Source organism: Saccopteryx bilineata, chromosome 1, assembly GCF_036850765.1.
Source record: "Saccopteryx bilineata isolate mSacBil1 chromosome 1, mSacBil1_pri_phased_curated, whole genome shotgun sequence".
Classification (NCBI taxonomy): Eukaryota; Metazoa; Chordata; class Mammalia; order Chiroptera; family Emballonuridae; genus Saccopteryx; species Saccopteryx bilineata.
The window spans coordinates 222,745,023-222,759,872 of NC_089490.1; the positions used below are offsets into that span (position 1 = coordinate 222,745,023).

Consider the following 14,850-nt stretch of genomic DNA (forward strand, 5'->3'; position numbering starts at 1 on the left):
TAATGATTGATGCTTCTCATCTCTCTCTGTTCCTGTCTGTCTATCTCTATCTATCCCTCTCTCTGTCTCTGTAAAAAAATAAAAATAAATTAAAAAAATAAAAAATAATTTGTTTCTACACTGGAGAGGAAGAGACAAGAAAAGGGTGATTCTACTGAAATGCTTATTATTATACAGGGAAAGAGAATAGAAATACCTTTAAAATGTGATGAATCTTAACTTTCAATGATATATATATGATATCCATAAGTATAGCATAGTATAGTTCTACCAATTACTGTACAATTATCTACAAATATCTTTCTAGCTATGAGAACTTTTGAAACTATTTGAGTTCTAAACTGATGGTTTCAAAGAGTTAAATAAAGCATGCTAAAAGGTCTACCTATAAAATCCTATAGAAATCTAAGCATCTACTGGGCAAATGGCATGGTGCTAAATAAAACCATATAAAAATCTATTTTTCTATACCATAAGGCATATAGAGTCAAGTTAGAATATAGTTGAATTTTGAGAACATCAGGTATTTTTTTGGCTACCCTTCACAGTTGTACTAGGGATTAAATGTAAAACTTTATGATAATTACATGATTTTTCACTGATTTAGAATTCTAATTACCTAAATAAGAACATTACAATAGTCAACTAATTGTTATATTATTATAGCGTAAATTAGAAAGTCAAGAGTTATTTATGCATGTTTAAAATCGGATCATAAATGAGTGCTTAAATGCTGGCTTCCTGACAAGAAAGTAGTAAATGAACCTAGTCAATGTTTCTGGGACTAGATCTGATGTTTACATTTTCCTGGGCTACAAATTTTAATCTGAATAGCTGCTGCATAATGTGGCATCTGAGAAGATTACAAGCAGAACTGAAAGACTTCCAGGCTGGGCAGACAAACCTGTCCTAAGAAAACAGTGGGTTTTAATATTCATGGTTCTTGTTCTAATAAATGTAGGGGTTACCAACTGCTGTTAATGATTTAGCGCCAGAGGACTGGCTGTAAAGACGTGATGCTTAAAAGGAGAGAGAAGACTCAGAAGAAAGAAGGGCAGAGCACACCCAAAAGGGTGCCATTTTGGAAAAACAGGCAAGGGAAGCAAAGGGAGTTAACAGAACCAAAATGAGGGGCCTGGGGGAGCACTCCCAGCACGGTGATGGTGAGTAACATAAGCCTCAGGTATGACCACAAATCTGAAACTTTCTTCAAATTAGTAACTATTCAAAATGCAACCTGAAAAGGAAAAAAACAAACATATGTTTAATTAACAGACTCCCTACCTCAAGTAATTAAGATAGGAATTAGGGATAGCAGATGGAATGCAAAACCCCAAGTTCAAGTACAAAACACATTAAAAACATGATCTTTTACAAACTATTTCATTGCTATGTTGGATATACTAAAAAGAAATCCCCAGTTTGTAAGAGCTGGATACAACCAAACTCCAATATTTCCCGCGTAACAGTGCAAATAACCCATATCTCACTCACATAACATGAAAACACCATTTTTACAGACTTCAGTTCTTGTATCAATATACAAAACTTGACACTTAAGGTGTGTTGGGCCCTTTCAGTATCTTTAAGTTATAGCTTAAAATTTCTATTTTAATGTATAGATTAGCTATTTTCTTTTTTGGAAAATTTATTATCTCCTCTTATATTTCTCAGTGTCACACAAGGTGAGATGCCTGATTAGAACCGCAATTTCTGTTTTCACTCAACAAAAAAAGCCCTAGGAAGCTCTCCTCACCAAGTTTCCCTCTTTCATTTTTGGCAATCCATTAGCTGCCTCAGTAAGATGAAGTTCCTTAAGTATTTTTTAGAGGAAGTGAGCTGTACCAAGTCCGCAGCCACAGCCAAAAGGAGCTGTGACTCTCCTAAAGGGCACAAGTTGTATGGGCTTTGTGAACACTGCTTTTCCCACTGTCCAAAACTGTGTGCATGTCATTCTTGCATGGGCCAAGTTTTTTGTTTGTGTGTTGCTTACTTTCAAGTTTCTGACTGATCTAAACAGTTGCTGACAGTCTAGTTATTATAAAAAAACATTACTATTTGCCATAATTTATTTAGAGGCTAGGAATATAGTTTTGATCTCCTAAAATGTGAAAAATCTTTAACAATGGCAGCTGACTTTGGGGAAAAATCAAATGTCATTTGTAAGGATATCTGGAGTAATAAGATGGCTCTCTATATAGTCTCTGACCTCAGTGAGCTTTTTTTTCTTTTTTACAAAAAAGCTCTTTAACTTCAGGTAGAGTAACAGAACGGTCAGACTAATGAGATAGCTTGTTAAATAAAATATAGAGTAACAAAAAAGTATTCAGCAATCCTAAAATAAATGCAATTATCAAAACCAATGGAAATTGATTAGCTAATACTTTGATGTACAGGTCCAAAGATTTTGCTGTTTTTAGGTCAAGTATTATACTAGTAAAGCATATATAAAAACTATTTCAAAGAATATAATTCCAATCTGATTTTCATAAAAGTCTGACTATTGAAAAAAATTTAATTCAATTGATTCCCAGTAATTTCTCTCTAAACCAATTTTCTTTTGTCTCACGAGTAACCATGGAGAACAGTTTGAAACACTCTATCAACAATGTGTATGTTTGACCAGGCGGTGGCGCAGTGGATGGAGTGTCAACCTGGGATTCTGAAGACTCAGGTTTGAAACCCTGAGTCGCAGGCTTGAGCGTGGGCTCACCAGCTTGAGCACAGGGTTGCCGGCTTGAGTGTGGCATTATAGACATGACCCGATGGTTACTGGCTTGAGCCTAAAGGTTGCTGGCATGAAGCCCGAGGTTGCTGGCTTGAGCAAGGGTCATTGGTTCAGCTGGAGTTCCCCAGTTAAGGCACATATGAGAAGCAGTCAATGAACAACTAAGGTGCCAGAACTATGAGTTGATGCTCCTCATCTCTCTCCTTTCCTGTCTGTTTCTCTCTCTCCTCTACCTCTATCTCTCTCACTAAAAAACAAAACAAAACCAATGTATGTATTACCAAAGTAGACTTTTGACCCATTACCAAATGGCTTAAAATTTCTTTCAAAGTCTAGACATTGACATTTACTGGAAGTAATAGAGAACAAAATTGAATATATCTTTTTCTTAAGTCAAAAAAATGATGAGAATTGTCTTCTATGGAATTGCACTGGTGAGCTGAATACATCTGTTATTCCATAGGAAAAAGAGAAATATTTAATGGCGTAAACCTAAATTTACAAAACCAAAGGTTTTGGCAAGCAAATGAAGGCAGAGTATTTTGAATAAGTAGAAAGGGGCACGATAGCTAGCTTGGGGGCTTTAAAAGTCCAATGTAAACCTTAGAAAAAGCAGTTTCTACCACATAATTATCTAATAGAAGTCTGATAAGTGTGAAGACTGAATTTCCTTTATCATAGCATAGGAAGTTCTGAAACGATCAATTCACTTTACCTTTCAACCTTTTCAAGTACACCGGAACATCACTTTTAATACTTTTGGAATCATCTTCTGTTCTTTCCCAGACCATCTGCGGAGGGTTGTTCTGTGCCAGCCAATCAGCTACTTTGTTTTCTGGTGCCATCATTCCAGTCTGAATTCCCGGCAGGTCTTGAGTTCCAGGGGAAGACTTCTTGGACTTGTGGCGCTGCTCAGAAGTAAATTTTGTCACATGGTCTCTAATAGTTACCTTCCCTGGGGTACTGTCATCAAATTCAATGGTAAATGAAGCATGCCCTGCACCTGCTGTGTGAGAACTTGTGTCTTTTGTTGGGATTTCATGGATAGTGCTTTCTGCTATTTGTGATGGTTGCTGAAATTCTTTTGTAGGGATTTCAAAATAACTTGGTTCCCTACAGAAAGGAAAGAGTACGTCTTCATTTGCAGCTGCAGATTGTTCCTCAACTTGCTTGGCATCTAAACTGCACCCTAATGAGAAAAATAAGAGAAAATTCAAAATATTTGGGAGCTTCTAGTATTGGAGGGAGTATAGTAATGGCCATTTGTATTACTTCAAGAAAACTGGAAGTCGGATCACAGTCTGGATGAAAACAATGGCAAATGTCATAGAGAAGAATTCGCTTTGATTGTAAACATGGCATTCTGTTACCAATAGGAGGAGCAAAGTAAGCAAGCAGCACCAATGGCAAAGGACAGCAAAGTGATTAAGAGATGACCTTGAATGGCAAGGGCCATATTTTTCCCATCTTGAATCTAGAAATCATCAAGGCACAAAAGAAATCAAATGTAGATTGAAATCAAAATTTGATTGAAATCAAATGTAGATGGAGATGCTTGTTCAAGGTGTATATTATATCATGAGTGACAGATAAAAAAAATTCTTTATCAAATAAGGAGAATGAAATATCTCAAATACCTGTGAACACAAGTAGAACTCCAAAAAAAAAAACAAAACAAAACACGTGCTCAAGTGAGGAAACAAACATGAGGTCAATAGTAAGCGATGTTCTCAAAGTAATGATTCCACTTACCATTCTTCCCCATCACACTCAGAACTTCTAGAATGACCAAAATAATATACTGATGTATGATCCTTGTAAGAAGATACATTTTATAAAGAAGAATGTTAAAGACAAAACATGTGGTGTGCTTGCAGCATTGCAATCTAAGCAGCAGTGTGAAGAAAATAAGATAAAAATAGAAATTCAGTTGCCAGCCATTAATTGCAGAAGAAAATTCATGCACATTCCTATACAGCAGAATATGCACAGGGTCAAAGATCCCTGGGGAAAAGCTGAGTTATAAATCTCAGATGAACTAGAGTAGGTAGAAGACACAAACAACTCTAGAATGCTATCATTATTCTTCCACTGCCCCAGAAACAACTGAAATATTTTTTGTATGTGTTATTAGAAGTGCAAATATATATATATATATATATATATATATATATATATATATATATATATATATATATATATAGTTAAACTGTCTTGATTTTCAGGAAGTAAATGACCACGTCTACTATCAAGATGCTAAAGAGGGAGGTCCAAACAGAAAATATTGCCCTGAAGCTCGAAAAGCATTCCTTTATACAGTCGTAGAAAAATCATGTGCAGATAATTTATTAGGAAAAGAGGGCGATTCAGGGATACCACGTCACTTCCAATCATCTTCTAATTCAGTGAAGTATTCAGGCTTTGGAACCATTTTTCTGAATATTAAATCTTGACGGGATTTTTCAGGTGATGTAACTGACTTCTTGGCAGTAATTGAACATGAAACAATCATGACACTGTTTACTTCTGGGTTACAGACAATTGGGACAGCACCATTTCTGTATCCAAATGTGTGTGTGGGGAGAGGACAGAAGATATCCAGCTCCATTTTTTTAAAAATGCAAAAACATCTACATAGAAGATAAACAATATTGAATAAAAACAATTTTCAATGCAAAAACGATCCTTTTCAAAAGCTATTTAGGTTTTTGTTTTCTTTTCTTTTTACCACAGAAAATGAAAAAGCATATCAAGAAAAACTATTATTATCAAATCAAATATTTTACATGCTATTTGAAAGAGGTTATGAAAGACTCCTAATTTAAAGTCAAATTTAAAATTTTTTTATTATAGTTACCTATCTTTTTCTTAACAATAAAATATCTACTTCGTTTTGAATATTTATGCTGAAAGCCTGTCATTTAAAATTTCTGTGAGAGTAAAATGCATTAATTACTCCTTATATATCATATTAATAACCTCGCTAATAAATGTTATTTTTTATTTTTTCAAATGATTGATTTACTAAGTACAATGTACTGTACTTTGATCAATTCCATATGGTACAATTGGTTTATAAACCATGCTATGAACATATCCATCCACCCATCTAGTCATCTATCAATTCATTCATTCATTCATTCATCCATCCATTCATTCTGCTTTGCTCATCCTTCAAATAGCAGTAACACTAAGGACAAGGGGTGGTAGTTTTATACTAGCACTACCTGGATACCCATATAAAATGATGTGACTGAATTATGAAGCAGAAAACACAAAAAGCTGGTCCAGGGATATATGATTTTATCATCCACTTGTCTCAGCACCCAAAGTAATATTTTCTTCCCTTGTGAATGAAAAATTCCCAGTTAATATGCATTTTCAACATGTTTTCACATTCTAACAGCAAAAATTCACAAGTGCACACCACTATTTTTAAGGTTACCATTCCCTTAGTCCAACTTCAAAATCACCTATATCCAAAGACTAGGCATCTGAGACTTGTACAAGTTAACACCTACTTTATCCAGAAATCAGTTATCTAACAAAGTTAAATAGCACAATAGAGTGGGAAGGTAGCATGTTATGATCTGATGGTTATAACTAGGCAGGTTGATTTAGTGAAAAGCAAGGGTAAGACTTCAAATCAGATAAATCCTACCTATCTTAGCCTTTAATTCTCATTTCCTCAGCCTAAAATGAGGAAATAGTAATACCTATCCATAAAATTGTCATAAACTTTAGTAAGATGAGTATTAAATAAGAAAATGTAAGTTACCCAGAACAAAGTCTAGCACAAGGAGGCACACAGGTAAGCGTTTCTCTCTTGTCCGTCCCCCCGCCCAACTCTCCAACATGGCTAAGAATTAGGGAAACAAAAAACTAAAACCAAAAATCTAACTCTAAAAAAAACCAAGACAGATGACAATGCCTATTCTCTCATAATTGTGAACTTTACTAACATGGAAGTTCCTCTTAAGAGCCTTGTTACTATTTACTCAGATTATACATGAAAACATGGAGGGATGTAAAGAGAGGATTAAGGTCAGACATACAGTGGTCCCTCATCTGTCGTTAGGTTTCAGAACCCCTCATAATAGGTGAAAATCTGCAAAGTAGACTCCTTATGTTTATCTTACTACTTATATATATATTTAAGGCTTTATTTCAATTTAATATTCTTTTAATATGTTTTAATTAATATTTTTATATTGTTTTCAATTTTTTAGGCTAGAAAATGCTTATTTTACTGCAAAAATAATTGAAATAATATATAAAAATACTTATATACCACAAAATCCGACTTAGCGAAAAATTCGTGATACAAAATTAGATATATACAATTTAAAAATCTGCAATACAGTGAGACTGTGAAGTGAACCACAATATAGTGAAGGATAACTGTATTACTAAGAAGAAAGAGTAAAGTTGTAGAGAGAAGACTAAAAACAATCAAGAGCAGAGAAATGGTTCAAAGACACATGAGTCCATAACCATTTGGTATATAAGGCTTACATACAGCCCTTCAGTCTCTAAGGATACCAACATAATGTAGCCTAGTTCAGTATTCTCTATTCAATACTCCTCATTCAACATTCATAATGATTCCAAATCACAGAGCAAAAATTTTAATTATATTTAGCCTTCTCTGCTTGGAAAGGCAGCGATATGGTTAATTCATTTAATAGAAACATGGGAAATGGTTCAACTTTGTAAAAAAAAAAATGTTAGTTGTAAAAGCTAAGTTCAGTTGTCTGGAAAATTCATTATGAGGAGTTCATTCCTCTGTAGATAAGAGAAACAGAGCAAGAGCTGGCCCACTCTACTTGGGACGTGTAGGCCTACTAGAAGAATTATTAGGGTCTTCTAAATGAGTAGAGAGAAAGAAACAGTTCCTCCCTTAGAACACTGACAGAACATACTCTGGACTCAGGAATTTAACATTTATTCCCCTTCAAAATCAATTTTGTTTATACTACCTTAAACTAAATAATATACTAGATACAGTAAGACTCTTTTATACTGATATTTTATCTATACTAATACTGTTATTAATCTAAATTCTAGATACTTCAAACCTTTTAATAACTGATGTTAGAATTCATGATGTTTGCCTACCTCAGGGCAATATTGGTGACAATATCCTTAACTTCTTTCGGTATCTTATGATTGTATGACCTTTCAGGGAAACTTGTAATGCATATAACCCAGAAAACGAGTGCCCTTCATTCTTCTGAACTAAATTAAATAAAATATGACACTAATTCAAAGATGACACAGACAGTGATTCAGGCTCACTCTGTTTGAGACATTTATCCAAACTAGTATATTCAAGTACTTGAAATGACAAAGACTGGCAAACCATTTTTGCTTAAAAGGACTTACAACATGCACGTTTTCAAATTTAGTTTGATGAGATTAAAAACAATATAAAAGAGACAAAAATCTACACATGGGGCACAGACATTTTAAAAATGTATGCAACACTTAAAGGCCTTTCATTGTAACCTCAGTAAATGTTTAAACCAAGTGAGAGGTAGAAGAGCAAATGTGTAGCTAGGATGGAGCAGTTTTTCTCAATGGGACTCAAAATAGTCATACAATTTTAGGAGAACTTGATTGCTCTGATGTACATCTTTACTTTTAGAGTTTTCAGGCCGTTTGGTAAGTCTGCAGAGACTCTGAATAAATGGGGACCCTCCAAGAGGAAGAACAGAAATAACCAGGTAGTAGATACTCTATTATCCTTTCTGGAATGTTCAATTGTCATGATTAAGTACTAAGATTTCACATTTTAACAACTGGTACCCAGAAGCAAATGCCTTTTTGTTTTACCAAAAAAGTATGCGAAAGAAGAAATAATTACACTAATCATTTGTATTTCACAATTTAAAAAATTATTTTTTACAAACACAGTTTCAAAATGATAAAATATCATTTCATATATATTTTCAAATTGATTCTACAATCTTTGCCAGCATCATGAATTATTTTAGATCAGTAAACTGTTTTCTTTACCCTATATTTAAAAAAACTTCAAGTGGTAAATCTGGAACAATATCCTTATGCTAATACAAGAAAGCAAATGAGAATCCCATAAAGCTCTTAATCAGCTAAATCTGACAGCATGCTTTAAGCTATTTAACACAAGATGTAATAAATCACATAATGCTCTCCTACTCAAAAATAATCCCAAGATTATGAGACAGCTTTTGTTATCTGGGAGAAATGACACTCAGTGAGGCCACACACAGCTGATAATCATTTAAGAATTTAGTTTCACTCACATAGATAAATTTATTGCTGGAAGTTTCCAAGTCTGAAATTTAGTTTATTACAAGGGATTGATTTTTCATGCCAATTTATTTTTGGAGTCTTTGTTTTCATCTTTGTACTCCAGGAAGTACATCTTTTTGGAGTGTCTGTGCATAATGGCTGCTGAAACAAACGTTAAGAGTCAGACTCAAGTCAAGCTACCTGGATTCAAATCCCACCTACCCTGTTTGCTAGCTGGGTGACCTTAGTAAGTAAATTCACATCACTGCACCTCAATTTCTTCATCTATAAAATGGAGAAAATAACAGTAGATACTTTTAGGTATTGCTCTGAGAATTAAATTATTAAATATATGCATGGTACTTAGAAGAGAATCTGGTTAAGTAAGCACTTCCAAAGCATTAGCTTTTGTTAATGAACCAGGGCTCTGTCTCTAAGACAAACATTATTATACATACACTTCATTGCATTTTAGAAGTTGTAGATTCCAGATTTCAAAAATTATTTTGTGTGTGAGGGGCGAGGAATAGATTTTTTTAATGGCAAGCTAAAATCACGATTACAATGATTGCAGGATTTGGCAATGGTTACATTCTACTGTGTTTTCTTTTAAATTAACCACCTAATAATCAGTACATTTTTTCCCTCTTTTCTCTACAACAGGGGTAGTCAACCTTTTTATATCTATTGCCCACTTTTGTATCTATCTCTGTTAATAGTAAAATTTTCTAACCACCCACGGGTTCCACAGTAATGGTGATTTATAAAGTAGGGAAGTAACTTTACTTTATAAAATTTATAAAGCAGAGTTACAGCAAATTAAAGCATATAATAATAATTACTTACCAAGTACTTTATGTCAGATTTTCGCTGTTTGGCAGAATAAATCTTTATAAAACAACTCACTATAGTTAAATCTATCTTTTTATTTATACTTAGGTTGCTCCGCTACCGCCCACCATGAAAGCTGGAATACTCATTAGTGGGCAGTAGAGACCAGGTTGACTACCACTGGTCTACCAGGTATTCTAGGGAACAGTGATAATGTGTGACCTTTGAAATAAGAAACTTATTTATACACACAAAATATTGAGTGTTATATATAAGGTACACACACACACACACACACACACACACACACATACAGATATGTCATTTAGAATACTTTATCACCTGATGTATGTCTGTGCATCTGTGGGAGAAGAGCAGGCAGGAAATACGGTATAATTTATGTGGAAGGCAATGGTAGACAGTACCAAAAACAATTGGTAGTGGGGCTTTTTTAAGAAAGTAGGACAAAATTAGAGAACATTGACATAAAATTTATTTGGCAAGTAAAAGCTAGCCACTGGAGTTCTTTTTTTAAAAAAAATGAAGATAAAGAAGAACTTAGATTTATTATGCAAAATGAACTGCGGGAGGGTTGAAACTAGAAGTCAGAAGTTCAATGACACAATGAAAAAAGAAGGCAACAGAAGTAGGTAATATATTAGATGAAAGGAAGGAAAGATACAAAGATTTCAAATAAAGTTGACATTTCAATTGCAATCCAATATCCATTTCCTGTACCTCCCTCCTTAAAATAGAACTCCTGCATTCCCAGCTATCTACTCTTCCCTGACATATGTGCATATGTGCCTTAAAGCAAAACTAAGCCCATACTCGGCTTCAAGGTGGCCAAGATTGCCTTAAGGACAGTCTTGTAACCTTTGCCAGGGATTGGGTCAGAAATAAGCAGGTGATTTGCTCCTGAACCTATGAGAGGCCAATGAGTTGAGAGTGTTGAAAACTTTGAGGACAGTTCTTCTTCCAACAGCTGGGGATCTTCTGGGAGCAATCTTTGCTACTTTCTGCTGGCTGAGATCCACACCCTGCTGGCTGCTGGCTGGCAGCCTGTTGTAGGAGGGAAACGCCCCAGTGTGTAGCCACTGTGGACAGAAGGCTGAGAGGCAGAGAGAAATGAGCTAGCTGATGACATGCCTGACATGCTGCTTCAACCAATCCAGAAGAGATTCAGTTATTTAAGCCAATTAATGTCTTTCCTGTTTAGTCTCAGGAAGCATTCCTGTTATTTGAATGTGAGGGTATGCTCAATAATACTGAGTTTCTGAGCTTAGGCATGAAGAAAACTGCACTGGTCTTAGAAACAAGGAAGTTGCGATGGGAATTTATCGGCAAAGTTGATAACTTCAGTTTGGGCTCATGTAAAATCAGGTTGATAAAGCCAGCTTTCTTAAACATATGTCCTGGATAAATTAGAGCATATTTTGAGAGCCGCTGTTCTTATTTTCCAGCTAAACAAAAATGTCATATTTCTCTTCTAGAACTAGGGTCTAGAGCAGTGCTCTGATGCAATCTATCCTTGACTCCGAGTCAGAGTTGGTTTTCCATACTGCCCCCTGGTGCCTGTATTTAATTCCCCCAGTTCTGGATCCTTATCTGCCGTTAGCACAGACTGCACCTGCTCCATCCTTCCATGCTGTTGATGTTTTTGCTAAATCTTTATGAGACACACAATTCATACCATCATTTATTTCCTCAAAGTCTTGATATTCCAGCTTATGGACACTTAGTTCACTACTATACCCTTCCAGCAACAGGAAGAATATGTTCCTTGACTACCAATCTGAAAACGTAAGCCAGAACTATTTCTTTATCTGGCTGCTGAAATCAACTAACCTTGCTGCTACCATATCCCAACAAAATGGATACATTGTGGTTTTAAAAGAGTTTAAATTTCAGATCAAGTTTCTAAACATAACAGAAATAGTTCATTTAAAAATATCATTATATGCTTGTGAACCTAATGAAAACATACCAAATTAGTTTGTATCTACTATTTTGGTCCAATTGAAACATTTTAATAATTACTTTAAAATACTTGAAATGTCCAATGACATCACTCATCTTTTCCCAAGCTGTAAGACCCTGATAAATAAGCTGAAAATATTTTTAAATGATTTACAAAGACATTGGAATTAATAATTTATGTAAGGATCATTCAGAACAAATTTAAAATGTGAATGCCATTTAAATATTCATCAACTATTTTTTATCAAATTCTCTCTTTTTAGGGTAATTTTTTTTGCTTGATAATAAATTATTCCCAAAGTATCCCCAAATCTCCAAGTCTGACATTTTTTTACCTGATGTTCCGGTTTCATGATTTTTTTCTTCTGGTTTGCCATTTGACTTGAAAGCTCTTTCTTCATCCACCTCATCATCCCCCCACCATGAAGGCTGCCCATATAATGGGGTACCACGGGGCATAGCAGAAGTATCTGGAAAGAGGTGGGAAAAATCTGTCTAAAGCATATGAAACAGAAAAGAAAAACACGCTTTTGCAGAGCACTAGAATTGCCTGGTTGACTTATTAAATGAAAACAAAGTATATATAGTCCAGCTAGCTGAAAAGTACTGAAGTTAAATAATTTCGTATTTGTGTAAGGCCTCATTCAATATTAGACATGACTAAATAAATGAAATTTTGCACTTGCTAGTATCTAAGTAATGCAAACTACTATAGACCAATAATTTTTTACTACAGTATAATCAGTTCTTTGGTATATACAAATGACTCATTAAGTCTAAATATAAAAGATTAAAGTAAATTTTAGTATGAGTGACCATTTAATAAAATTTTTAAAGCCATAGGGCACTGCATTATAACTAAATTTAAACTAGCTGTTAATAGGACTAATAGATTTACATTTGAAAAAATTGGTAATGTCTTATCACTTTAAAAAGTTTTTGCATGAATGGGATTATTTATATAAAGCACTTTTTACAGTTTCTGGAATATGGTAAATATAATTACAATGATGTAGCACCACTGGATATTTCCTTGTAATTCATTTCAGTTATAATTCAAAAGGAAAAGCAAACAAGCCTGAATTCATAAAAATACTGTTATGAAAATTACATTTACTCCCCTTAAATATTTAAACATATTAAACACACCTTGATATAACTGCCACATAATGTGTTTTACAATGCTCTGCAGTGAAAGGTTTGGCTGCATTAAAACCCACCGTGAGCCTAGCCTGTGGTGGCACAGTGGATAAAGCACCAGCCTGGATGCTGAGGTTGCTGGTTCAAAACCTGGGGCTTACTCGGTCAAGACACATAGGAGAAGCAACTACTATGAGTTGATCCTTTCCTCTCCTTCCCCCTTCTTTCTCCATCTCCTCTCTCTAAAAATAATCAATCAATAAAAAATATTTTAAAAAACCCACTGTGAAATTGTCATTATTATTTTTATGTGAACATGGCCAAGTCTTTGAGATCAAGGCCCGCCATCCCTTCACCATCAAGTACCCACATGGTATTTCCAGTGGGGCGGACTTACCCGTGGCTTTCTCCTCTGACTTCAGGGCCTCAGTGGCTTTGTGCTGAACTTCTGCTACAGTGTCTGCTGCCTTTGAGTCCACACTTTTGGCACACGCAGATTTGGACAATTCTGCTTCTGAAGATTTTTGGGACAACTGAAGCTGAATGGTAAACTTCTCATGCTAGAAAACATTCAAGTGAAATGTACCCTGAGTGGAACCAACCCTAGTAAGTGGTAGGTTTCCAAAGGAAAAAACTAACCCCTTTTTACCTTTAGAGCTTCTTCAGGGACTCTCATTTCTCCTCGTACAACAGTGAAAAGATTTGTATGTAAACAGGGCTAAGGAAAAATATAATTTCAAAACTGTCCTATTTTAAACAGGATGTTATAACAGAATTATTATATTCCCGAGAGTTAAATGTTAAACTAGGCTCACAAATATAAAATTTTTCATTTTTTAAATACCAAGGAAAATCTTGAAATCTAGCAAATAGTTCTAAACTTCGATAATAATGACCTTCAAGCAAATTACTCGAGTTAACTAATGAGAGCAAAAAAGATATTTTCAGTTCTAACAACACGACTACAAAGAAGAAAAAAAATCTGGATCAAATTATATTGATAGCTAATCACAAAAATGTAAAAGGAAGTAGCTCATCAGTGATTACTCAATAGTGAATCCTGAAGTCAATGATGCAAACTCCACCAGTGCTGATAAAAATAAAGTTCATTTTGAAAATGCAGAAGAAATACTATAATCAGGGTCCTTATAGCAACCAGTCACTCATTTTACCCCATAAATTGCAATCGAGGTCAGATTACATTATCCAACAACTGATTCCATACAGATTAGACCCAAGTGCTGCATATAATGAATGCATTCATTATTATGCCAAAAAAGAACAATGCCTCTGTATATTAAAAAGATCTTTTGCTAAACAGTAGAGGTCACATTTCCCACCATTACTTAACCCTGTAATGAAAGGATCTTTATATTCATGTACTAAATTTACTCTTTACCAATTCAGAGCACCAATGACTTCAGGGTAGAAAGCTTTAATAAACTTGAATACTTGGGGGCTTCCCATGCATAGGGACCAGTATACTTGTAAAAAAGTATTTAACCTAATCTCTACTCATTAAAATAATAAAAACTCAGATTTTTGTTTTTTTAGAATTTTAAAGAGCTTTGGGGAATATATACTCTTCAATTCCATTAACCTGGCTTCTTATTCCATAGTTAAGGAACTTGAGGTTTGGAAAAAGCAAACCTCAAAACAATAATTTATTCAAATGACCTTAGTATGGGACTTCCCTATCACTTTCCATTGCTTCCTATAGCTGTGAAATACACTGCTCACAAAAATTAGGGGATATTTTACTGCTACATATTCATTTTGAAATATCCTCTAATTTTTGTGATCAGTATATTAAAATTTTCCTTTTTTGTTATGAACATATGCTGGTACCTATTTTCTGATATACATGCAAGTCTATATTTCATAACTAAGTATAT

General features: G+C 34.5%; 1 protein-coding gene across 17 annotated transcripts in view; it reads right to left on the reverse strand.

Moving 5' to 3' along the window:
* CEP170 (centrosomal protein 170) overlaps window positions 1-14,850 on the reverse strand; it is a 177,928-nt gene that overhangs the window by 42,474 nt on the left and 120,604 nt on the right. For 16 of the 17 annotated variants that reach the window (XM_066236587.1, XM_066236571.1, XM_066236553.1 and 13 more), the window contains 4 exons: window positions 13,605-13,660; window positions 13,353-13,515; window positions 12,151-12,285; window positions 3,444-3,917 (listed from right to left, as the gene is read on the reverse strand). In XM_066236587.1, coding sequence (XP_066092684.1) covers window positions 3,444-3,917; window positions 12,151-12,285; window positions 13,353-13,515; window positions 13,605-13,660 — 828 coding nt within the window. The remainder of the gene's footprint in view (window positions 1-3,443; window positions 3,918-12,150; window positions 12,286-13,352; window positions 13,516-13,604; window positions 13,661-14,850) is intronic. The other variant, XM_066236681.1, reaches the window with a different exon arrangement.